The 26,312-nt window shown below is 46.4% G+C and overlaps 1 protein-coding gene across 1 annotated transcript in view; it reads right to left on the bottom strand.

The window, feature by feature from the left end:
- DPH5 (diphthamide biosynthesis 5) overlaps positions 1-26,312 on the bottom strand; it is a 76,440-nt gene that overhangs the window by 7,923 nt on the left and 42,205 nt on the right. The window contains exons 4-5 of the mRNA XM_033916894.1: positions 14,474-14,594; positions 13,592-13,631 (exon numbers count right to left, since the gene is read on the bottom strand). Of these exons, the coding sequence (XP_033772785.1) occupies positions 13,592-13,631; positions 14,474-14,594 (161 nt within the window). The remainder of the gene's footprint in view (positions 1-13,591; positions 13,632-14,473; positions 14,595-26,312) is intronic.

Raw genomic sequence — 26,312 nt, 5'->3', positions numbered from 1 at the left:
CAAGCATGTCTTGCTTGAAGAAACTCAGAAGTTTCGAGATGCCCGCACCGCGCATGCGCCAGTGCCTTCCCGCCCGATGTACCGGGCGTGTCTCCTCAGTTCAGGTAGCTAGCCTGAGAAGCCAACCAAGGGGAGGTGGGTGGGACGTGAGAATAGCTGCCTGCTGTCCCTGGATAACAACTGTTACGGTAAGTAACATTGCTTTATCCCAGGACAAGCAGGCAGGTATTCTCACTAGTGGGTGACCTCCAAGCTAACCCCAATGGGATGGTGGGAGAGTTGGCATTTAAGATAACAAATTTTGTAACACTGTTTGGCCAAACTGTCCATCCCGTCTGGAGAAAGTATCCAGACAATAATTAGAGGTGAATGTATGAACCGAGGACCAAGTGGCAGCCTTACAAATCTCCTCAATCGGTGTCGATCTGAGGAAGGCTACAGAGGCTGCCATTGCTCTGACCTTATGGGCTGTGACCTTACAGGGAAGGGATAATCCAGCCTGGGCATAGCAGGAAGAGATACAAGCCGCCATCCAGTTAGAGATGGTGCGTTTCGATACAGGTCGTCCCAACTTGTTTGGATCAAAGGAGACGAAAAGTTGAGGAGCAGTTCTGTGTGGCTTTGTGCGATCCAAGTAGAAAGCTAAAGCACGTTTACAGTCCAAAGTGTGTAAAGCAGATTCCCCAGGGTGAGAATGAGGCTTTGGAAAGAACACTGGAAGCACGATGGATTGGTTGATGTGAAATTCAGAGACCACTTTAGGCAAGAATTTTGGATGAGTACGAAGAACCACCTTGTCATGATGGAACACAGTGAACGGTGGATCCGCCACTAGGGCCTGAAGCTCACTGACCCGGCGAGCTGACGTGAGGGCCACCAGAAAAACCACCTTCCAGGTGAGATACTTAAGTGGAGCCTTGTTGAGAGGTTCAAACGGAGGCTTCATAAGACGAGACAGGACAACATTGAGATCCCAAACCACAGGAGGAGGTTTGATAGGAAGGTTGACATGAAAAAGTCCTTTCATAAATCTGGAAACCACAGGATGAGCAGACAAAGGTTTCCCCTGTAGAGGCTGATGGAAAGCCGCAATAGCACTCAGGTGGACTCGTATAGAGGTAGACTTGAGACCAGACTGAGACAGGTGTAGAAGATAGTCCAATACAGAAGATAGGGAAGCTCGCTGAGGTTCCGTGGCATTGGAAATACACCAGGAAGAGAATCTAGTCCATTTTTGGGAATAGCATTGTCGAGTAGCAGGCTTCCTGGAAGCCTCCAAGACCTCCCTCACTGCTTGAGAAAACTGGTGAGGAGTTATGTTGAAAGGAACCAAGCTGTCAGGTGGAGGGACTGCAGGTTGGGATGAAGTAGAGAACCTTGATGTTGAGTAAGTAGTGAAGGAAACACTGGAAGGAGTACTGGCTCCCTGTTGCTCAGTTGAAGTAGAAGGGAGTACCAAGGTTGTCTGGGCCACCGAGGAGCAATCAGAATCATGGTGGCATGGTCTGATCTCAACTTGACCAGAGTCTTCTGAATGAGAGGAAATGGAGGAAACGCATATAGGAAGCGATTCCCCCAATCCAGTAGAAAAGCGTCTGCCTCGAGGCGGTGAGGAGTGTAGATCCTGGAGCAAAACTGAGGCAGTTTGAAGTTGTGGGGGGCTGCAAAGAGGTCTATCTGAGGCGTTCCCCACTGAGCAAAGATCTGATGCAGGGGTTCGGAATGGAGCGTCCATTCGTGAGGCTGGAGAAGACGACTCAATTTGTCTGCCAAGACGTTGTCTTTCCCCTGAATGTAGACAGCTTTGAGGAAGGTGTTGTGGCGAACCGCCCAATCTCAGACTCGAAGAGCTTCCTGACAAAGAGGGGCCGAGCCCGTGCCCCCTTGTTTGTTGACATAATACATGGCGACCTGATTGTCTGTGCGAATAAGGACCACCATGTCGTGGAGCAGATGCTGAAAGGCTTGGAGAGCATTGAAGATGGCTCTGAGCTCCAGAAGATTGATTTGATGGAGTCGTTCCGCACTGGTCCAGAACCCCTGAGTGCGAAGACCATCCAGATGAGCCCCCCATGCATAGTTCGATGAATCGGTCGTGAGAACTTTCTGGTGGGGAGGAGAGTGAAACAGCAAACCTCTGGATAGATTCGAAGAGGTCATCCACCAGAGTAGAGACTGCCATAGAGCAGGAGTGACTACAATGTGACGGGACAACGGGTCGGATACCTGAGTCCACTGAGATGCCAGGGTCCATTGAGGAATTCTGAGATGTAGTCTGGCAAAAGGCGTCACATGAACTGTAGATGCCATGTGGCCCAAGAGGACCATCATGTGTCTCGCCGAGATGGACAGGCGAGAAGACACCGACTGGCAGAGTAGAAGGAGAGCATCCAAGCGTTGAGGAAGGAATGCTCGAAGTTGAATGGTATCCAGAACAGCCCCGATAAAGGGGAGAGACTGGGTGGGCTGAAGATGTGACTTGGGGAAGTTGATCTCGAAGCCCAAACTCTGCAGGAAACAAATTGTAGTCAAGGTCGCCGAAATGACCCCTGGAGCCTACGGTGCCTTGATGAGCCAGTCGTCGAGGTATGGAAACACCTGAAGACCCATGTTCCGGAGTGCAGCGGCCACCACCACCAGACACTTCGTGAAGACTCTGGGAGACGAGGAAAGGCCGAATGGAAGCACTCGATACTGCAGATGTAGATGTCCCACCCGAAATCTGAGAAACTTGCGGGAGGCCGGATGAATAGGGATGTGAGTGTAGGCCTCCTTGAGGTCCAGAGAGCATAACCAATCGTTCTGCTCGAGGAGGGGATAAAGAGAAGCAAGGGTCAGCATACGGAACCGCTCCTTGACCAAAAACTTGTTGAGGACTCGAAGGTCCAAAATGGGACGCAGATCGCCCGTCTTCTTCGGAACGAGGAAGTACCGGGAGTAAAACCCCTGGTTTTGCTGATCTAATGGAACCGGCTCGACGGCCCGAAGCCGAAGCAGAGCCTAAGCCTCCTGAAGGAGAAGAGCGGTCTGTGTCAAGGTTGAAGGATACTCTCTTGGCGGGTGGTCCGGGGGGACCCGTTGGAAATGAAGAGAGTATCCTTCTCTTACGATGGTAAGGACCCAAAGATCCGTGGTGATTGTCTCCCATCGATGACAAAAATGATGGAGACGACCCCCAATGGGAAAAACGGGGGAAGACAGAACGAGGTCGGTTATGCTCCCTGGAAGAGAGTCAAAAAGGCTGAGTAGCCTTGGGTGCAGCCGGCATCTGAGGCTTCTGAGGAGGCTGTCTCTTCGCAGGCTGTCTCGCAGGAGGAGTCTGCCTCGGCTGATAACGCCGCTGGTAAATCAGAGGCGGCCTAGAGGGACGAGACTGCTGAGGCTTAGGCTTAGGCCGCAGAATAGACTGGAAGGACTTCTCATGGTCCGAAAGCTTCTTAGTAACAGTCTCGATAGACTCATCGAACAGATCCGCTCCCGCACAAGGCACATTTGCAAGTCTGTCTTGGAGGTTCGGATCCATATCAATGGTACGAAGCCATGCCAGGCGACGCATGGCGACCGAACAGGCCGCAGCACGTGCCGAGAGCTCGAAGGCATCGTAGGAGGATTGCATCAGCTGCAGGCATAACTGGGAAAGGGTCGCCACCACCTCTTCAAATTCGAATCTAGCCTGAGCATCGATAAAAGGGATGAACTTGCGGAGCACCGGCAAGAAGAAGTCCAAATATGAAGAGAAGAAGAAATTGTAATTGAGCACTCGAGTCGCCATCATCGAGTTCTGGTAGATACGTCTACCAAACTTGTCCATCGTCCTCCCTTCACGGCCCGGTGGTACTGAGGCGTAAACCTGGGAGGGATGAGAGCGTTTGAGGGAGGACTCGACCAGAAGGGACTGATGAGATAGTTGTGCCCCCTCAAACCCTTTGTGATGGACGATGCGGTATCGAGCATCCAACTTACTGGGGACAGCAGGGATGGAATACGGTGTCTCAAAACAACGCATGAAAGTCTGGTCAAGCAATTTATGCAGAGGAAGGCGAAGCGTCTCCGCCGGAGGGTGAGGCAAATGCATGGTGTCCAGATACTCCTTAGAATATCGAGAACCAGTGTCCAAAGTTACATCCAAGTCATCCGCCATTTGTCGGAGGAAGGAGGAAAAAGATAGTTGGTCCGCCAGCGCCGGCCGGCGAGACGGACTAGAAGAAGTGGAAGCCTCCGGATCCAGAGAGAGCTGGGAGCGGCAAGGAGAATAGGAGGTAGATGGTTCCTCATACTCCGGTCCCTCAGGTGGGGATAAATCCGACGAGGAGTATCCCATACGCTGGATCTTCTTTTGCGGGGACACCTCCGAATGACGTGAGGAGTGTCGAGAGGAGTGTCGAGATCGATGCCCCTCCCGGTGATGGGATGGGGAACGAGATCTTCTGTGCATCGCACGATCCCCCGAAGCCTCCAAGGAATGGATGGGACTCGATGCAGTGGATCGCAGAGGTGGCAAGGATGCGGACTCACGCAGTGCCACCCAGGTCTGGTATGGAGTGCGGAAGAACTCTTCCTGCGATGCAGTATGCCCAGGACTTCGATTATCAGGGGCTGACACAGTACTCTGCTGTCGAGGAGGCGTGATGGGCTCCAAAGGCGGCATATTACTAAATGAAGCCCGCCTGGAGGCACCCGCCGTCCTCCGCCGATCCTCCTCGTCGAGCAGAGAGATCGTACGACGAGGGGGAGGGGGAGGGGGCGGACCGCCCCCCAGGACTGAGACCGGGAGGTCACCCTGAATGGAGGCGATAAGCCGAGGTCCCATAGACTGCATAAGCTCGACAAACTGAGCTTCCAGCAGGGATCGCAGCGAAGCCGATATGGAGGGATCCGCACCGAAAGGGGGTCCTCCAGCACGGTCTTCACGCTCCTTGGTGGCCAAGTGCTTCTGCTTGCTAGCTTTGGGCACTTTGATGACCACCGGAGGGACAGTGGAAGGCGGTACCTGAGCCGAGGAGACGGGGACAGGCACTGATGTCGAACATGAGGCAGAAGTCGGAGTGAACGATGCCGGCTTCACGATGCCAGATGCAGGAGTAGTCGATGCAGGTTTCGAACGAACCGGCGAAACCTCAGCTGAAGTTGAAGCAGACGGCTCTTTGGCAGACTCCATCTTAAACATCGACTCCCAGAGCAAGCAGCGCTGTTTGAACGAGCGCGCAGTGAGCGTGGAACAAGGCCGGCACGATTTCGGAACGTGTTCTGGACCAAGACACTGAAGACAGCGTCGATGCGGGTCCGTCAACGAAATCGCACGCTGGCACTTGCTGCACTTTTTAAAACCGGTGATTGGCCGGGACATAGGCCGGAAAATCGTCGCCGCTAGGTCGAAGGCGCTCGGCCTAAGCCACGAGGCTGGCCCGGCCGAACCGCCGGAAGAAATAATTTTAACTTTTTTTTTTTAGAAAATATAAGTAAAATTGAAATAAATCAAATAAACATAAAACGCGGTAGAAAGAAGGCAAATTTACTGAAATTCAGTCAGCGCAGAATGAAGTGAAACTTCTCAGCTCCGCGGAAAGAAAAGAACTGAGGAGACACGCCCGGTACATCGGGCGGGAAGGCACTGGCGCATGCGCGGTGCGGGCATCTCGAAACTTCTGAGTTTCTTCAAGCAAGACATGCTTGCAAGATGTCCGTATCGGGGCTCTGTCGGATGACATCACCCACTAGTGAGAATACCTGCCTGCTTGTCCTGGGATAATCGGAGTTCTGCGATAGGGAAATTGAGGAGGCTTGACTAAGGCGCCTCGGGGGGCATCAAGGAACGACCTCTCATAAGGTGGGTCGGAGAGGACCCCGGAGTCTGAGTGACCTTATCGCGGAGCCCCGGAGAAGACGAGGCAAAGGAAAATTCCTCCACCGGCTTCGAAGAAGATCCCTTAGAAGCGGACAGCCGCCTTGATGGGGAATACACAGTAGAGTTCAATTCGAGGACAAGGGTGTGCCTGGAAGGTTTCGTGGTAGGAGACCTGCCCCAGAGGGGCAGGGAAGACCGCATCCGCTTAGGAGGGACAAACCTGGCAAAGTAACGGGTGAAAGGCGGGACCCCGTCACGGGTCCCCGGAAAGTCACAGGCCCTGATTCCGGGGACGAAGAATTGCTCGAGGGAATCCTGCGAGTTTTGCGGGTATGGCCCTGAGACACAAGGGAGGGACGCTCAGGCTGGTCAGACAGGGACTGGGTCAAGACCGAGGTCAGAGGCGTCGAGGCCAGGACCAGGTGGTTCACCACCGAGGAAAGCTGCGAGGTAAGGATTGCCTTCAGCATGACCTTGAACATAGGCACCGAGACCAAAGATGTTGGGCCACAGGTGCAGCAGTGCGCTCCTTCAAGGGCGACCTCGAGGAAAAGTATTCCCTATGTGAGGAGGCACGCATAGAATGAGGTCTCAAAGATGCCGACGAGGCGGCACTCACATGAGACTCAGAAGTAGGCTTCTTTGCTGGCACACCTGAGGAGGCAAGAGGAGACTTACCCAAGGCCTGAGTAGCAGGAGAAGCCGAGGCCGGAACCTTGGAGGTCGAGGGGGGACTTCGAGGCCGAAGCACCCAATACCGGTGCCGAGGCCGAGCTCGAGGCCTTTCCCTCAGGATCCACCAGGCCACAAAGTTGAAGGATCTTGGCCACTCTCCGACGAAGAGCACGCGGTTGCAAAGTAGCACAACGCGGACACGACTCAGTGCGGTGCTCCGCATCCAGGCACTCCACACACCAACGATGAGGATCGGTGATGGAGATAACCCGGTTGCACTTAGTGCAGTTCTTAAACCCGGAGGGACATAAGGAAAAATATGGCTGTGGCCCTGCGAGGCCAAGCGGCCAGAGGAAGACCGGAGACCCAGTCAAAAGGACGCGAAAGAAAATAAGAAAACACAAAGATGCAAGCAAAGCGACTCAAACAAAAGGAACAAAGAAAGCCGAGGTACAAGAGAGACAATGAGATCACATGCAGCAAGGGAGCAGTGCTTCTGGCTCCGGAAAACATTGAACTGGGCCACGCTGAGGAGACGCATGCCCTAGGTCAGGCGGGAGGGGCACACGCGCATGCGTGGGCCAATCGCAAACATAAAGGTCTTTAAGCAAATTTGTTTGCGAAAAGTCCGTTAGGGGGCTCCGTCGGTGACGTCACCCACATGTGGAGGATATGCTGCCTGCTTGTCCTGGGATAAATTGGGTTTTTACCTAATAATTTTCTTTCTTTTAGACTCTCCAGACCGGCACAGTTCACTGATGGGATGTACCAAAGCAGTACCCATCATGGGTTGGACCCCTAGAGGGCCACTACCAGAACACACTCACCGAACATTGTGTCCTGACATGCCTGAACGTCCACCCGGTAGTGTTGCACAAAAGAATGTAGAGAAGACCAAACCATAGCTTTACAAATATCCACCGGAGGCACAAGAGAAGACTCAGCCCAAGAAGCTGCTTGACCCTGAGTGGAATGAGCCTTGAGAAATTCTGGAACATGCTTCTTCTGAAGAAGGTATGCGGAAGCGAGAGTCTCCTTGATCCAGCGCACAATGGTAGCCTTGGAAGCACCATCCCCCTTACGAGGACCAGGGCAGGATTAATTTGTTGAGGGCCCCTAGGCACACAAGTCCACTAGGCCCCTGTCCCACCCCGCTCCCTCCCACCATGCCCCACCCCCTGTCCTGCCCCCATTTATTTACCCATTTTCTTATTTACATCTTTATGTCCACTTTATTTCAAACATCTCTGAACAAATCCCCCCTTCCTTCCTAGAGGAAGAGATCTTCAGCTGGCAGGGCTTTGGGAAGCCCATTAATTTATATTTTGCATTTGGGTAGGAGGCATGGCAGGAAGAAAATTTACTGCCTGTCATTTTTAATACATTTCTCAATTAGCTTTCAAAAGTTAAAACCTTTTTCTTCAGGTCAATAAACTATACTGGTTACAGTATCCCTATCCTGACTTGAGGAAAGGAGTTATGGTCTCTGAATTAGTAAAAAAAAATGTATTAAAATTAGTCCAATAAACAGGATCACCTTATTTCCATTTTCCATTAATAAACGATTATCAACACAGCTACAATAATACTTTTTCCTAAAGCAAAAATAAATCAATAAAACAAATAGAAATTTTTTTCTACCTTTGTTATCTGGTTTCTGCTTTCCTCATCTTCTCATCATTCTCTTCTTTCCATCCACTATCTGCCCTCTCTGTGCCTCTTCCATATGGCATCTGCTCTCTTTCTATGCCTCTTCCAGAAACTGTCTGCCTCTCCCTTCCCCCCATTGGTCTGGCATTCACCTATTTCTCTCTGTTCCCCTCCCCCCATGGTGTGGCATCTGTCTTCTTCCCTTCCATTTCTCCCAGCAGATTTAAGCATATCTCTCTCTCCTCAGATCTGATATCTGTCTCCTTCCTCCTCCCAGGTCTGGTATTTGTCCCCTCCCCTTCCCCCCCCTGCTCTGGCATCTCTCTACTCTCCCTTCCTCCTGTTCTTCCTTCTCAATTTATTTTCTGCTTATGTCTAAATTCTTTCTTATTCAGTACTCAATTTCTCCCTTTCATTGTCTACCTACAGCTTGCCACCTCTTTCCCTCACCCCTTCCAGTATCTTCCCCCATCCAGCATGTGCCCCTTTTTTCTTTCGCCTAACTTCCTTCCAGTGTCTGCTCCCCTTCCATTCGATTTCTGTCCCCCCTTTCCCCTACACTTCCATTCAGCGTCTGCCCCCCTCTCACCTCAACACACTTCCATTCATTTCTGTCTCCCCTCTCTCTACCCCTTCCATCTACTGTCCACCCTCTCTCTCTCTGTCCCTTCCATCCAGTGTCTGTCCTCTCTCTCTCTTCCATATGGCATCTTCCCTCTTTCTATGTCCCTTCAATAAACTGTCTGTCCTGTGCCCCTTCTCTCCTTTGTACATGATTCATTTCAGCTTCATCCCCCTTCTCCATTTTTGTCTCTACCTCTTCCCCTATACTCTGGCATCTCTCTCTTCTCCTTTTATTTTCTTCCTTCCTACTCAACCTCAAGGCCTGGCATCTCCCTCCTCTCCTTCTCTCTCTCCCCTCCCCCAAACATACACACACATGCCCAAGAAGTGGAAAGCCTCCGGGACCTCAAGAGAGTGAAGATCACTTTTTCTGAATAACCTTTCTTACCTAGATGTGCCCATTCAAGAGCCAAGCCGCAAGACAAAATGGATCCAGATCAAACATTGGAATGGGGCCCTGAGTCAGAAGGCCGGGCAAGTGGAGCAGCAGAAGAGGATCTGCCATGAGATGACAAACCAGATCCACACACCACTGGCACCTGGGCCAGTCCAGAGCCATCAGGATCACGTAGCCGGGGTGCTGAGCAACGCGAAGAAGGAATCTGCCTACCATTGGCCACTGAGGAAACACGTACAGGAGGCCTGCCGCCAGCCAAGGCTGTACCAGAGCATCCAGCCCCTCAGCCTGAATATCCCTGCGCTGACTGAAGAACCGGGGTGCTTTGGCATTGACACTCATGGCCATCAGGTCCATGACTGGCTAACCCCAGGTCTGCACAATCAACTTGTAGGCTGCGGGACCGAGACCCCACTCTCCAGGATCTAGCACGTGATGACTGAGAAGTCCGCCTGGACATTCTCCACTCCTGCTATGTGGAAAGCTGAGATGTCCAGATGAGTCTCTGCCCAGGTCATGAGATGAGCAGCCTACTGCACCACCAGATGACTCCTGGCTTCCCCCTGACGATTGATGTAAGCCACCACCGTGGCATTGTCCATGAACTTGAACAGACTTGCCTGTCAGCAACAACTGGAACGCTAGCAACGCCAGCCAGATGGCTCTGGTCTCCAGAACACTGATTGACCAAGCCGCCTCATCCGGAGACCAGCTACCCTGCGCTGAACAACCGAGACATTGAGTTCCCCAACCGAGGAGATTGACGTCCATGAGAAGCACCGTCCACTGTGACTAATCCAGACTCACTCCCTGTACCAGATTGGAAGACTGTAGCCACCAACAGAGACTACAATGAACTAACACCAGAAGAGGAATGGGAGAGTCCAAATCGTGCACCTGGGGTGACCACCGCTGAAACACAGCACACTGACGCAGGCGCATGCGAAGCCGGGCCCACCACACCACATCCAGGGAAGTCACCATCAACCCCAAGACCTGGAGAAAATCCTGCGCCAAAGGGCACCAGGAAGCCATCAGAAAGCAAATCTGCGACTGCAACTTGACCACTTGGGCCTCTGGCAGGAAAGACCTTCCCCAAGCTGGTGTCGAAGAGAACCCCAAGGTACTCCAGGTGCTGAAACAGAGCCAACCGGCTCTTGGACAGGTTGACTACCCATCCCAGTGACTGTTTGAACTCCACAATCTGAGCCATAACTCAAGAGCTCTCCTGAAAGGACTTTACTCGGATCAACCAGTTGTCCAGATAGGGGTGAACTAGAATGTCCTCTTTGCGCAAGGCCGCCACCACGACCACAATACTCTTGGTGAACGTCCGCAGAGCCATGGCCAGACCAAAAGGAAGCGCGCAAAACTGATAGTGCCATCCCAAGATCGCAAAGCGAAGGAACTTCTGTTGGGAGGCACAGATCGGAATATACAAGTAGGCCTCCATCAGATTGAGAGAGGTCAGGAATTCCCCCGGCTGAACCGTCAGAATGACAGATCTCAGGGTCTCCATGCAAAAAGAAAAAATTCTGATGGGCCGAAAGGTTCCCTCCTTCTTGGTACTGGCTGGTGCAAAACTCCTGAGGAGGCACTGGAGCTATTGCTTTGAGATCTAGCAACCTTTGAAGCATCTGGCGAAAGGCCCACTTCTTCCATGCCGCCTGACAAGGAGAAGTGAGACAGTGATCTGGCAAGGAGCGGGAAAACTTCAGAGCATAACCATTCTGAATCACCTCCAGGACCAGGACTGAACCGTTGTGATCTCGGCTCACCCCCGAAGCAGGGGATCCACCACACGTGGGGGCTCCTTCACGTCCTCCTCGAAGCGCAACACCGAGGAAACCTGAAGAATAACCTCCTGGAGCTCTTCCTGCTGAAAAATGCGCACCACAGACGCATCTTCGCCAGCTGGCGGAACCGAAAAACCTCCGTTAGCGGCATCCATCCCCCAAGAGGATCCTGGAGGTCCACAAAGGGGTCCAAGTCCTCATCAAGCGAAAACTGCTCTCCATACAAAATATCATAAGAACATAAGAATTGCCGTTGCTGGTCCATCATGCTCAGCAGTCCACTCACCCGGCAGCCCTTAGGTCAAAGACTAGTGCCCTAACTGAGACAAGCCTTACTTGTGTACGTTCTGGTTCAGCAGAACTTGTCTAACTTTGTCTTGAATCCCTGGAGGGTGTTTTCCCCTATAACAGCCTCCAGAAAAGTTTTCTACTATCCCCTTTTAACTTTAGAGAGTGACCTCTTGTTCTCTCTACCTTAGAGAGGGTGAACAACCTGTCTTTATCTACTAAGTCTATTCCCTTCATTATCTTGAATGTTTAGATCATGTCCCCTCTCAGTCTCCTCTTTTCAAGGGAGAAGAGGCCCAGTTTCTCTAATCTATCACTGTTATGGCAACTCCTCCAGCCCCTTAACCATTTTAGTCGCTCTTCTCCGGACCCTTTCGAGTAGTACTGTGTCCTTCTTCATATACGGCGACCACTGCTAGATGCAGTATTCCAGGTGAGGGTGTACCATGGCCCGGTACAGCGGCATGATAACCTTCTTAATCATTCCTAGCATTCTGTTCGCCCTTTTCGCCTCTCGACTGCTTGGATGGAAGAGGAGGGGACAGTGACAAAACTGGCTCTGAGAGGGACAAAACAGGAATGGACACGGAGGAACACCTCCCCCCCCCCCCCCCAGGTGGAAGCAGGATCTCCGGCTGCCTGAAGATAAGCTTTGCACAAAGCGAAAACAAAAATCAGGGGAAAAACCCCCGGTAGCCCAAAGGGACTCACTGCGAAAGCAGTGGACCCAGCAGAAACCTGCCCCTGTGTCTCCAATACAGGGGGAAGATCACCTGATGTTGCAGACAAAATGGAGGAGCTTCCTGCCAAAATTGGCACAAAACCTGCAGAGAAAAATTCCCCTGAGGCCTGTAGCGGCTGAGAGGCCTGAACCGCCCCAGCTGCTAAAGCAGGCATCAGCTGAACGGGAGTCCCCAGCAGCATCGGTGGTAAGAGAAACCTTTGTTCCCTGACCGTCGGCGGTTGAGGGAATCCCTGTGTGGGTGGCGAGGGAAGCACGGGCTTCTCCACCGTCAGCTGCTGGTGTGCAAGGCACTCATGAAGAGGATCCCTGAGTGCAGGAACAGGCCAGCCGCATCGACCTCGCGTCTGGAGCACTTTTTCCCTTTAAAAGTGCTCATTGCGCAATATGCGACCTAGCTAAAAGAAAGGTGCCAGTTAAGAATAAAAACACACGTACAGGAAATAGAGGGCTCCCTTCATACCGGCACTGTCTCAGAATTTTTTCAGAACAGATTCCACTGGCTCTCTAAGCCATATGATATGCCTTGCCAGTATTGGTGGCAAGGCTTACAGCTGAGGCACCTCTACAAAATTTTGGTGAGGTGGAGGAAATGGAGGGAAGGACTCAACCCTGTCGAGTACGACACCCCCCCGAAAGGGTCCTCCCAAGCTCAGCCGGCACCAGACGGAGACAAGAAGGCCACTACACAACTTCCAACAGCCCTACACTAACCAAGGGAAGACTGCAAAGCCTTACCACACCTGCTGGAGATTAAGAACAGACTGGTTATGTTAGGGGGAAACACAGCTACTTTCTACTACAGCTAAAAGTTTGTCTCAGTCTCTACCTGCTGATATGGCGAGCTATTACCCATCAGTGAACTGTGCCGGTCTGGAGAGGCGCTAAAGAAATGGAGGATTTCTGCCTCAGACAAGCAGGAAATGAGTCCAGCGGCTTGTCTCTTCAGACTACAATCACTCAGAAAGCCTGAAACCCTCAACTCTTTTTTTTTTGGTGTGGGGGGGGGGGGATGCAGCCAACCACTGCCTAGCCTTCTGATCAATTATGGGGTCTGATCAGTCTATGCTCAAGTGCCTGAACTCCGCAGGGGCGAGTACTACTCCTAAAGGACCTTCCCTGAGTTCCAAATGTTAGGGCAGACCGGCCAGACAAGTTTCCTTTCAGAAGGGTGGCCCTCCTAGCTACAGACCACAATGTCTGTATCCCCTCCCAGGCAGAGCTGCCCCAGGATTACTGGGAACCTCTGTAGCACAGGGAAACCTCACAAAGGTCAGAATAAAACATGAAAATAATAAATCTAATGCAGAGCAGAGGAAAAGACACCTTCTCAACTCCTAGCAGAAGGTAAAACTGAAGACAGAGGCTCTGCTCAGAAAGACAAGGAAGTGGAGCTGAGAAAAATGATCAATGTCTTCTGCAAGAGACTTGTGAGTTAAGGTGCATAACCCAGCCATAAGGAATCAGATGCTGTTTGCACTGGAAGGGGAATTGAAAGTCACACTGACTATGGTTCTGAGTTTTTGAATAATCATACAAATGGAATAAGAATATGTATTTAGAGAAAGACTCACTTCATCAGGTTTTCCAAAGATTGCTCTTTTACTTTTATGTCTGTGGGAAAAGAAAACAAGATGAAAATGCTGAACACTACTCTGTTTAGATATGTGAAGCAGTAAGAGATTAAGATGGATGTGTCATAATGCAGGATTTGATCAATATATTTATATCCTGAGGCAGCTTGGAAAGTGAAATGCTGGCCACCTTTGGTGTGACTGATGCATTAACATCATAACTTACCCTTGACACTAACAATATTTTGCATTACACAGGGCTGTAAAATTGAGCTTAGTAGAGGAGGTTTTTATGCCAGAAAGATCCTCTTTACCCTACTTTAACCTATCACCTGGTCTCTGTAGGGTGGAGGTGGGATTCCTCCTAATTTTTAAGCTAACATTAGCCTTTGCTGATGCTTTTCTATAGCCCACTATACTGCTTGTGAAGGGGGGGGGGAGTTCTACATACTTGAGACATTGGTTTGCACAGTAGAATTTATATGTGGTGTGTTTCTACTCTCTTAAGTTTCTGAAACTATTAGATATGCACAGGTGCCAGATTGGAAAATTGTATATCAAGTGTATATACTGTATATCTATCTATATCTATACCATTCTACTGTATAACTAACTAACTATCTATCTTTATATATGTATATATCTATCTATATATACTGTATGTCAAGTCCTAAGTACATAGGGCTGAATAGTTTTTCCAGAGGTTGTATTTATAATTTGAATGCAATTAAAATAAAGTGGCCAATATATTATTTATTAAATTTCACTTTTATCAACACAATCTTCCTATGTTTACATATATTTGATTTACACCAAATGCTCCCTGACTAGTGATTTTAAACTCAATCCTGTAGGTATATCAGAGAGAATTGCAAATCTTACCTAGTAAGCAGAGTGTGTGCATGCCATTCTGCCTGTTTCTTTTGATTTTGTCATAAAAGCTTTCTGGTTTCCATGAGTCTGTCCAAAACACGATGGAGACAGTTTCTCCAAAATTGTACAACTGAAAAGAAAACAAAATGGATGTTAATTTATCAAATAACGCTTGTTAAATTGCTACATGACTTTTTCCATACAAAATTTACCAGACTCTACATTTGAACATTTTTTAATCCACTATGTTCAGATATTCCTCAAATCTGGCTTTTGTTTAGGAACTTTTTCTATATAATGCAGTGTTGAGTCACTGATTGTGACATAATTGTTCCCTGGGTTTAAAAATTTTTTTTTTTAATTTTTATTAGTTGTTTCCCGTTTTTAAAGTAGGTTGATAGCAAGCAAATTGGTGCCTACTGAACTGCTGGCCATTAAGTGACCTACAAATAGGTTTTGTGATAACTATTTTGAGGGCCTCTAACCAGTCTTTACATCAGGGGTGTTCAACCTTAACCTTTGTCAGGTCAGGTTTTCCCAAATGAATATGCATGAGATCTATTTGCATGCAATAGAAGAAGTGCATGTAAAGATCTCAAGCAAATTCATTGGGGAAATCTTGGACAGGATTGCAGCCATCGAGGCCTGATGCTGGACCACTGTGCTTTAAATGTAACTTGAGATACTCATAATTCTGAAAGTCTCCGAATCTACTCTTACTCTATAGACCTCCAGAGGCTGCCTATGCCCTGTCTCTTCCAAGTAAAATAGGGGCTTCTGCTTTCCTAGTACCTTGGTTTCTGGACATCTTCTCCAAATAGAAGCAGCCCTCTACAAGATAACCTTTGTAAGGACTGTAGACCTTTCAAACGACTTATCCTTCCCTTTTGTTTTCCATATGAAATGTTGAGCTATGCCATTCCTGCCCCATCTGTCTGTAGTCTTACATCAACCTTATGGCTCTATAAATTTTGCAAATAAGAAGGTGCTAGATGCAACATTTGCTGCTCAACAATGGAGGCATAGGTCTCACCTTGCTACCACTGACATAGCCTTTGCCGAACAAATGCCAAGAGGGCTCCTGCTGGTTCCATCAACACCCCTTCCTCTAAACATGAATTCAGTGCAGAATCTATGCCATATATACACTGCAGACTGCAGTATGGAGAGGGAAGCTTAACTATCTGTCTGAATAATGTGTCTAGTTTCAGATCCTGGGTGTCTTTCAATGCCATCTTCCACTATGGTATCAAGGCATCTGCCTTCAGTTCATGTAGGTAAATCTCTACTTCCTCTCTAAACAAGAAATTCAGCTTGCCTATATCTTCCTAGCTGCTTTCAACTTTGCTTCGTGCATTCTCAGATCTCACATCCTATGTCTGTCTGACTGGATACCAGTGTTCCTACTACTGTGCTGTCTCCCCACCCCCAAAAACAGAAACAGCAAGATGTTTTCCTCTACAGCCTGGCTTCCTTTTTTTTCATCATTAGACTTTGGTAGGTATACCTGTGCCCAAAGAGTACCTTCGTTCTGGAAGGGAGGAAAATCCAACTGGCTTCCCCCTCCAGCCTCATTCAAAAATGGAGGAGATGAAAGACCACTCCTACTGAAGTTCCTTGCCACACCGGCACAGCTGTCTCCTTCCTGTTCAACTTCTCTGGTATAAAAGAATATGTAAGGAAGGTGAAATTTTGCTGTCTCCACTTGCTGGAAGGAGGGATAAAACTCACTTATTTGGATTGTTTTAGTAAGGAAAATGGGGAATTAAGACTTATACTTGAGGTAACAGAGAGTAAAGTAACCTGTCCAAGATTACAAAGACCAGCAGCAGCACTTAAACCTGGCTTTCTGGTTTTCAGCCCACAGCTCTAACTAAGCTACTCTTGCACAAATGGACTAAAAATGGAAAACTGTGAACCATAATAAATAAAAAGCCAAAAAAAAGGAGTATTGAAATTAGGACACAATATTATCTGCAGGCATAGCCGATAATTACCTATGACCTTAGAATTCTTAACATGTAAACAATTATTATTATTAATTTTTTTAATTCAATTTTCTATACCGTTCTCCCACGAGAGTTCAGAATTACATGAATTTATTCAGGTACTCAAACATTTTTCTATCTGTCCTGGCATGCTCACAATCTTTCTAATGTACCTAGAGCACTTAAATTTTTAAATACAGCTTCAATTCTTCAGAATCCACTATAATAAAATTCTTAGCGCGCATGCGCACTTCAATCTCTGTGCCTCCATGATGCCGTGCCACGCATACGCAGTACCTGCCTCAGCTGATTTCCTGCCTTTTGCCCCGATCTCCGACTGACTTCCTGTCTTTCGACAACGCTGCCGCTGCTGGGACGCCTCTTCTTCTCACCCCCCGGACCACAAGCGGTAGCAGCCGCAGTTTCATCAAGCAGCCGTGGGCATTTGTTAGGCCGGCCAATTTGATAATGCAAGGCGGGCTTGGCCTAGCAAAAGCCCTGAAGCTGCCAGGGCTAGCGGATGCTGGACAGGAGGAGCAGGGAAGGGGTGCTGCTGGACAGGTGGGAGGTCAAAGGAAGGGAGAAGGGCTACTGCTGGACAGGGGGAGAAGGGAAGGAGTGCTGCTGGACGGGGGGGGAGGTCAAAGGAAAGGAAAAGGGGTATTGCTGGACAGGGGGAGGTAAAAGGAAGGGAGAAGGGCTACTGCTGGACAGGGGGGAGAGACAGAAAGAAAGAGACAGACAGGGGGCAGGGAGAGAGACAGAAAGAAAGAAAGACAAACAGACAGGGGGCAGGGAGAGAGACAGAAAGAAAGAAAGACAAACAGACAGGGGGCAGGGAGAGAGACAGAAAGAATGAGAAAGAAAGAAAGAAATGCCTAAGTCTACACATCTATTCTAGCACCCGTTAATGTAACAGGCTAAAAAACTAGTTTGCTATAAAAACAAAAAAAAACCCTATAGAACAGCAGACTGAATTCTAGAGTACTATAAATTTATTGAAAACTTCTTTTCCTGTGATGTACAGAAGAAAAACAAAACAGTTAAGATGATAAGGTTTATGTTGATTGAAGTGGAGAAGCCTACTAGTTAGTGCAGAAGGCTGAGAACCAGGGGAACTGGGTTCAATTCCCACTGCAGCTCCTCTACTGCCCCAGAGATAAAACTTAGATTGTGAACCCACTAGGTATATAGGAAGTATCTGTGTGTAATATTTGAAAGGGAAAAACGGATGGGATTTACATACTATACAGAGATTCTTATTTTGTACCTGGAGCAATGGAGGATTAAGTGACTTACTCAGTTCACAAGGAGCTGCAGTGGAAATTAAACATGTACACAGCTTTGGTCTTACTACGGAAAGATGGTATATTAAATGCATTACCCTTACCCTAGTTATAATAATAAAAAACAGGTAACAGAGTCAAGAAAGAAGTAAGGTCTGAACAATCTAGCCAGTTCTGTTGCTTTAACTAGATATGGACATAAAATAGACAAGTATACAATGTATTAGTACAAACTTTCATCTGGTTTTTGTACTTTATTTCTGTGCTAGTCACATCTACTTTGTTAACTAAAGAACACAAATTATTATTTTAGTTTTGATAGTTTAGAGAAAAAGACACTAATAAAAAAAGAAGCATCCTTTTATTGGCAAACCTCATACACTCTCCTATACAGAAACACTTGAAGCTCAAGCATGCATAGCTATTCTCTGCAAATGAACATTGTTCTGCAGGATATAAAGTAAACTTGGGAGACATGGTATTATTGATGCATGACAAGTTCAATGTATTCACCCTTGTAAAGACTGGGTTCACCTTTGAGGCCCCATTCATTACTGTTTCAAGTGTCTGGACACTGGCACTTTCCCATAGCATACAATGGGAAAAATACCATGGCAATTGAAGGAATATGTAGCTAACAAGCCACTCCAATTACTTGCTAAAGTTGCTTATAAATATTTATAAGTTTTTTTTCTTTAAAAAAGAGCGTTAAAATAGGTTCAAAATCTCCTTGCCTTCAGTGAAAAATATTCCACAATAAAAAATTCTTCTGCACTTCAAAGCTAGTATTAAAACATTGCTGTTTATAGTTATTACAAACAGATTCAAATTAATAAAATTTAGGCTTCGTACGGTAAATGTTATATTTTTGCTAAGCAGACTGCTCAAATCTCATTTCAACAGTGAGGGACAATTTGTGCTATTAGCATGAATAAAGACTACTTTAAGAACTTAAAATTCTCTTTAAACGATTAAGACAGCAGATGTGAAAAGCTACAGCAATATCAAGGAAATCTTGACCTATGTAACATTAATACATATAAAATTGGCTTATATTTTATTTTGTATTTTAGCAGATTTATCTTTCTGAAACAATATTTCTTAAAATTTCTTTTACTTCATACATCAGAATTTATCCTTATCATATTATGTTTAATTCTAGTTTAAAAAAAGATTAAACTGACTTTTCAGTTCACCTGTTTGTGCTGTTTATCTGCATTTATAATCCTTTTTTTGCAACATCACAATTTATGCTTGTGCAATGATTTAATGGTGAATGAGGAAGCCTGGGTTATTTGTGCACATAGACTTTCTTGTTTTATTTATAAGCTGCTCTAGGGTCTTAAGGCAGAGTATTAAGTGAAATTTCAAATACATGCAGGCATGGGGCTAACAACATAGCTTAGGAAACTTGAACTTGGGTGGTAGAGGTGATGCATTTGAACCCAGGCAAGGCGACAGCTGTTACAATACAGATGGAACCTACTTCAAGGTCAACAACTGGAACAACAGCCCAACTCCTTGCTATACTGTCCCAACTGGCATGCAACTGAAAGACAATTCTGTTCATATATTTCGGTTCTGAATGCTAGCTTCCCAGGTTTTTACCTGTCAGTGCACACAAGAGGAAGGGGATACTAAGCAAAATGATTTTTTTTTTCTGCATAGATAAAATAAATCAATAAAACCCATGCTTATCAAGATTCCCACTGACAAAATACCAGACACATTTATGCTTCCATAATTTTACAAATTTTAATAATGAGAATTCATTGTAGAGTGAGATCACTTTGAAAACTGTTTTCTCTGTATAGGAACTGCCATATAGCTGTAATCAGGGCATCATAGAAGGTGGTATATATTGATTTCATATATTTGAACTACTATCAGAATAGAATTATTTGGTGCTTTAGGGAGAAATGGAATTTGGCAGGGCCAGTGTTAATTCACAACTACAACTTAAATAAATAGGAAACATTCAGTCCATGGGAATTCTTTAGGTGAATACATTTGAGCTTTTATTCTAAGTCTTCACAATGAAAGACAGTATGAGCAGATATCAGACTTTTTTTCTTCTTCTTTATTTAATTTTAAAGATAATCATCCGTTATACACTTGAATAAGCAAATCGGAAATGCATTTCAATTATCAAAAGGAAAAATGTTATAAAGAAAAATGTTTCTAATCCTTCTTGAACCTCAAATTTAGAGAACAAAGAAATTAAAATGACCCCCCCCCCAACAAGCAACACAGTCTAAGATGGGTTCTTTAACTAATGATCTTCTTCTTTTAATTGTTCTGGTTGATAGAACAATGCTTTTTAATTGTTCTGGTGATAGAACACATAATTTATGCCCAAGTATCTAATCAAACATTTACAAAGAGAGACTAAAAGAAAAGTCACCCCCAATGTCACTACTTCTTGCCTCAAGGCCAGGAAGGCTTTCCTGAGTCTGCCTATTTACATCTGGGATAAATCAATATAGTTTGGAATTCTTATGCTTTCAGGTAGATTTCATGGGGCACCAGGCCGCACAATGCTATAAATTAATATCTGGATTTGTGAATAAAAACCCAAAACTGGTCTTCGGGACATTTTGGAGCATTGAGATTAAGCATCAAATTAATGCGTTTCAATAGCCACGAATTTGGTCTTGGAGGATGAGATTGTACAGTGTCTGCATCTATGAGACAAACTTGGTTCTTTTTTTTTGCATAGAGCTTTTTGGACCCCTGTTCGTTTACAAAAACTAGATAGCTCTAAGTCTAATAAATGTTGGCACTGTCATCTTGAGGCTGGGACATTAGATCACCTTTTATTCTATTGTCCATTTATATTAGTATTTTTGGAAATCAATTTGGCCTCAAATCAATAGGATGTTAGAGAATCGGTAGCCTTGACATATGATACTATTTTATTTGGCATGTCAATGAGAGCGAAGAGTCAGATTTTGTCAAATAATAACAAACTTTTATTTATATTGACTGGGAGTTGCCATTCAACAGATTACATTCAATTGGAAAAATCATAGCAGATTAAATTACAGTTTCTGGTGGAATTCTGTGTGTCATATATATAAAATGGAGTGCACAATAGCAACACAAAGAGGATATTTTGGTAAATTTCAGAAGATTTGGGGACCATTAACAGATTTTTGTAATGAGTAATAACATTTTCCCAAAGTAAGATATTTGACACGGAGGGATGTGGGTGGGTAATAAATATTAAATCCTATAATGTATAAGAGTATTTAACTGTTTTTGATGTATTGGGAATGGAACTTTTGTAAGGGGAGGGAGGGGTTGGGAGGGCTTTCTAACTTGATATCAATTGTTTAGATACTAGGAATAGTTCATAATTATTCAAAATATTATAGAATATAGGGATTGGCTGAAAAGTTATATTTTAATGATATATGAAAGTTAATCAAGTGTATATTTATAAATTCAAATGATTTTTCTTATACACTTGTTGTAATATGTAAAAATGAATAAAGAATTAAAAAAAAAAAAAAAATCCATACTTTTACCACAAAATGAAACTTGAGAATTAGGAAAGTACAACTTCATAACAGCTTTCAAATCCTACTCGAAGACAAATGATACCAACAATGTTGCCCTTTCTGAATCCTCATTCAAAGATATTTCAAGTACAGCTGATACAACAAGTTCCTCAGATCTTTGATTTTGTATATTATACTGAATCACACTCTCCAACTGAGCCCCTAAGCAGTGAAAATGTTCAAAGGAGTAAAAGTGGCAGCCTCACCACTACTGATGGACTTAGACCAGATATACTACCAGATTGACAAACTTAAAAGTGACAAATCCCCTGGACCGGATGGAATTCACCCGAGAGTCTTAAAAGAACTGAAAGTTGAAATCGGAGAACTATTGCAAAAACTTGCCAACCTGTCAATTAGAACTGGACAGATACCGGACGACTGGAAGATAGCGAACGTCACGCCAATTTTCAAAAAAGGATCAAGAGGAGAACCGGGCAACTACAGACCTGTGAGTCTTACATCTGTCCCTGGAAAGATGGTTGAAACACTGATTAAAGATAGCATAGTCCGGCATTTGGATACACACGACCTGATGAGAGCCAGTCAACATGGCTTCATAAAAGGGAAATCATGTATGACGAATTTACTTCAACTTTTTGAGAAAGTGAACAAACAAACTGATAGTGGAGAACCGGTGGACATAATATACCGTATTTTCACGCATATACCGTGCACCCATGTAAAACGCGCACACGGGTATAGCGTGCGGGAAACCTAAATTTATGTAAACCAATTATATAGCGCGCACACGTGTATACCGCGCATGCTGCTCCATGAATTTAAATCTCCTTCTGCCGTCCCGACTCTCCTCTCGCCGCCCTGCCCTCTGCCCCGAGTCTCCTCTCGTCCCGACTCTTTCGTTGCCCTGCCCCGAGTCTCCTCTCATCCCAACTCTCCTTTCGCCGCCCTGCCCCGAGTCTCCTCTCGTCCCGACTCTTTCGTTGCCCTGCCCTGAGTCTCCTCTCGTCCCGACTCTTTCGCTGCCCTGCCCCGAGTCTCCTCTCGTCCTGACTCTCCTTTCGCCGCCCTGCCCGAGTCTCCTCTCGTCCCGAGTCTCCTTTCGCCGCCCTGCCCCGAGTCTCCTCTCGTCCCGACTCTCCTTTCGCCGCCCTGCCCTGCTCCCAGCTCTTTAAGCATGCGCAGACCATCTACAGACAAAGAAGATGGTCTGAGCATGCTTGCCGCTCAGTTTTCTGCGCCGAGTTGTCGGGGCGCGCTTTTGACTTGTCACCAAGGTGGGCCTTTGTCCCAGCGTGCTTTTGACCACGTGGCTGTGTCCCCCCTCTATCTGGCTTTGTAATTTGCCCAGTGAATACTATTTTGCCTATACAACAGCATCTCAGCCTTTGAGTAAGCCTATAAAAGATCATTAATGCTGCATGTAGAGCCCACATTTTAATTTGATCTCTTCAGATTGGTATTCTGCATTTATCTAGTAGAGTTTATCAATTAAATTTAAATTTACCGCCATAATGCCAGGAATAAGACAAAAGTCATATACAGCGGACTTTAAGCTTAAATTCGTTGCGAAAGCTGAGGAAATAGGCAACCGGGCCGCAGTGAGAGAGTTCGATGTTGGAGAAACATTGGTGCGTGAATGGAGAAAAGATAAGAAGGAACTGGAGAAATGCAATCCGCGAAAAAGAGCACGTCGTGGGGCCAAACCAAAATGGCCTCAGCTGGAGGATGAGTTGAAGCAGTGGATTCTGGCGAGAAGGGAGCAAAATCAATCAGTCTCTACCGTTGCGATTCAGATGAAGGCAAAACTACTTGCCAATGGAAGAGGAATACCCGACTTCAAAGCTGGCTTCACATGGATCTCAAAATTTATGAAAAGGAATGGACTATCGGTTCGAATGAGAACAACTGTTGGCCAGCGACTTCCGGATGACTGGCAGCAAAAATTGATCGATTTCCGTGACTTTGTCGCCAAAGAAATATCTGAACTTGTCATCACTGCAAAGGACGTCATCAATATGGATGAAATTCCAATGGCATTCGATATTCCAGCGACAAGAACCATAGCCCCCACAGGTACTAAATCTGTTGCCATCACCACAACTGGGCATGAAAGAACGTGTTTTACAGTCGTTCTTGGTTGCTCAGTTAGCGGGGTTAAGTTAAAGCCCATGGTCATTTTCAAAAGGGTCACTAAGCCCCGTGAAAAACTGCCCACCAGTGTGGTTGTGCACTGCAACAAGAAGGGATGAATGGACTGCGATGTAATGACATTGTGGGTAGATAAATGCTTTAGGGCAAGACAGGGTGGATTTTTTTTCAAAAAAATCCTTGTTAATTTTTGATGCCATGGCTGCCCACAAAGAAAAAAATGTTCAGGCCTACATTGATTCTACTGGTGCCCACATCGCTGTGATACCTGGAGGCCTGACGTGTAAGCTGCAGCCACTTGACATCGCAGTGAATCATCCATTCAAGACTTTTGTTAGAAAGGAGTGGGAGGAGTGGATGCAGAGTGGCACGCACGAGTACACACCCGCGGGGCGGCTGAAGTGGGCAACTTTCATAGAAATCTGCAAGTGGGTGGCTTCAGCATGGGATAAAATAACACCAGATACTATTCGAAATGGATTTAGAAAAGCGGGCATTGTTTATGAAACCAATGATACTGGTAATCATGCAGCGTTAGGAGGCAACAACACGGATATCAGCGATGATGATGACGATGACGATATCACTTCGGAAATAAACAAGGACCGTCTGCAGGCCGTGCTCACTTTATTTAATGACGATGATGACAATTCGGATTTTGATGGATTCAACGATTCAGATGACTGTGATGATGATGACTGAATAAACCAGTAAACTTTGTTTATTTACAACTTTACCGTAATTACGGTAACTGTATTTAGATTATTTTGTCCTCGATACTTCGTTTGATCAATGTTATAGTTTATAAGAATGAACATGTGATTTCTGGTCTTGTTGCTGAATTCATACTCACTAACTCTAGATTAAAAGTTATACGGTAGTTTATAAGAATGAACAGTTTTTTTCTTTTGACGTTTTTGGTTGGAGGGTGTGTGAATGGTGCGTGAGTTCTCCTATGTCTGTTTGAAGTGGATTGAATTATTTAGCTGAAGAGATTAGTTACCCCCTCATCCCACACACATTAATTCTCTTCCATTTTTGTTCCCATTATAAAAAACACTGATAAGTTCCCAGAAAAAAAATACATTAAAATAAGAAGTGAAAACAAAGGCCCCTACAGATGAGAACATAAGAATAGCCTAACTGGTCAGACCAATGGTCCATCATGCCCAGTAGCCCATTCTCATGGTAGTCTATCCAGGTCACTAGTACCTAGTCAAAACCCAAAGAATAGCAACATTCCATGCTACCGATCCAGGGCAAGCAGACGCTTCCCCCATGTCTTAATAACAGACTATGGACTTTTCCTCCAGGAATTTGTCCAAACCTTTTTAAAACCAGCAACGCTATCTGCTTTTACCATAACTTAGATCTTTCCTTCCAAACAGAGACCTTGCTATATGTCAAATACAGAAAGAACAAGGTAACTTCACAAGGACTTAGCTGTGCAGGAAATGTGAATCTCCTCATACACCCACCATATACCTAGTGCAAAAATGTGCAAAGGTCTGTTTTTTTCTTTCGATCACTACATAGCCTAATACCACACAAGCAGCGCTGTTACAAATATATTCTGAAGGTCAATGCTAAGGTTAACAAAGTTTCCTTCCTTGGACCACAAGGAGATACTGACAAACCACTAGAAGAGATCCCAAAACAACTACCCAGGCACAACACCCAAAGACCCACTCAGTGTGTGAACCAGTTGAGTGGAGTGGACTAACTGGGGGGTGGAAATGGGCCCGTAGTTTGCTCAGAATTTCCCAGACCACCTCTTCCTCTCAACACATTGACACGCTGGTGGGTTTATTTTATAGCTTTTTCACCCCCTTCGGCTTCTCCTAACCACACTGCCCCCCCCCCACCCCTTGAAGTCCTGTCCCCCCTTGAAGGTCTGCCTGTCCCCCTTGAAGTCCTGTCCCTCCTTGAAGGTCTGCCTGTCCCCCCTTGAAGGTCTGCCTGTCCCCCTTGAAGTCCTGCCTGTCCCCCCTTGAAGGTCTGCCTGTCCCCCCTTGAAGTCCTGCCCCCACCCTGAAAGCCTGATGCCCCACCCTGAAGGACCGCTGGCCCCCCACCCCAAAGGACCGCTGGCCCCCCACCCCAAAGGACCGCTGGCCCCCCACCCCAAAGGACCGCTGGCCCCCCATCCCAAAGGACCGCTCGCACCCCCACCCCGAAGGACCGCTCGCACCCCCACCCCGACATCCGATTCATCCCCCAGCCCCCCCCCCCCGCAAGGAAAAGAAGCTGTCTACCATTGGTTCCCGATGCCAGTGAGCCCTGCTGCTTCCTCTGCCGGCGGTCCTGCCCCTTCTCTGAGCCCTGCGCTGCTTCCTCTGCCGCGGTCCTGCCCCTTCTCTGACGTCAGACCATAAACACATTTAGTTTTGAAGCATCAAGACAAGTTTTGCAGTTTTGAAAATGCGCTTGTTTGGTACTGGGTTTTTTGTGCATATTCCACAAAGTCTAAACTTGCAATTTAGACATCATATCAAAACATCCCTATTTATCTGATATAATTTCTCCTAAGCAGATCACTGACCTTAAATATGTGGCCCATCTCCTAAGCAGATCACTGACCTTAAATATGGGGCCCATCTGCATGAGCTCCCCAGCCTAAGTTGGATGAATCCTTCATAATGGTCTTTTGAGATTAAGGACTTTGGAATAACAATAGCTTGTCCTAATTGCTGCAAATCAACAACCACCAAGAGAAAGACTCCATGAGAGAAGCAGTGTCACTGATTGCATCCTGGAAGTTCCTTTTTGCCTTGAGATATGACATGGGAGTTAGACCATGTAGCCCAATAACCTCAACATTTGCTAATACCTGCCGACTCTGGCGCACCTCCTTGACCACCAAGATGAAGGCTTCTGTCCTCTGTTGCGGGAGGAATAT

This window comes from Geotrypetes seraphini, chromosome 12, assembly GCF_902459505.1.
Source record: "Geotrypetes seraphini chromosome 12, aGeoSer1.1, whole genome shotgun sequence".
In the NCBI taxonomy this organism is placed as follows: domain Eukaryota; kingdom Metazoa; phylum Chordata; class Amphibia; order Gymnophiona; family Dermophiidae; genus Geotrypetes; species Geotrypetes seraphini.
This window is presented reverse-complemented; position numbering and strand designations above follow the sequence as displayed.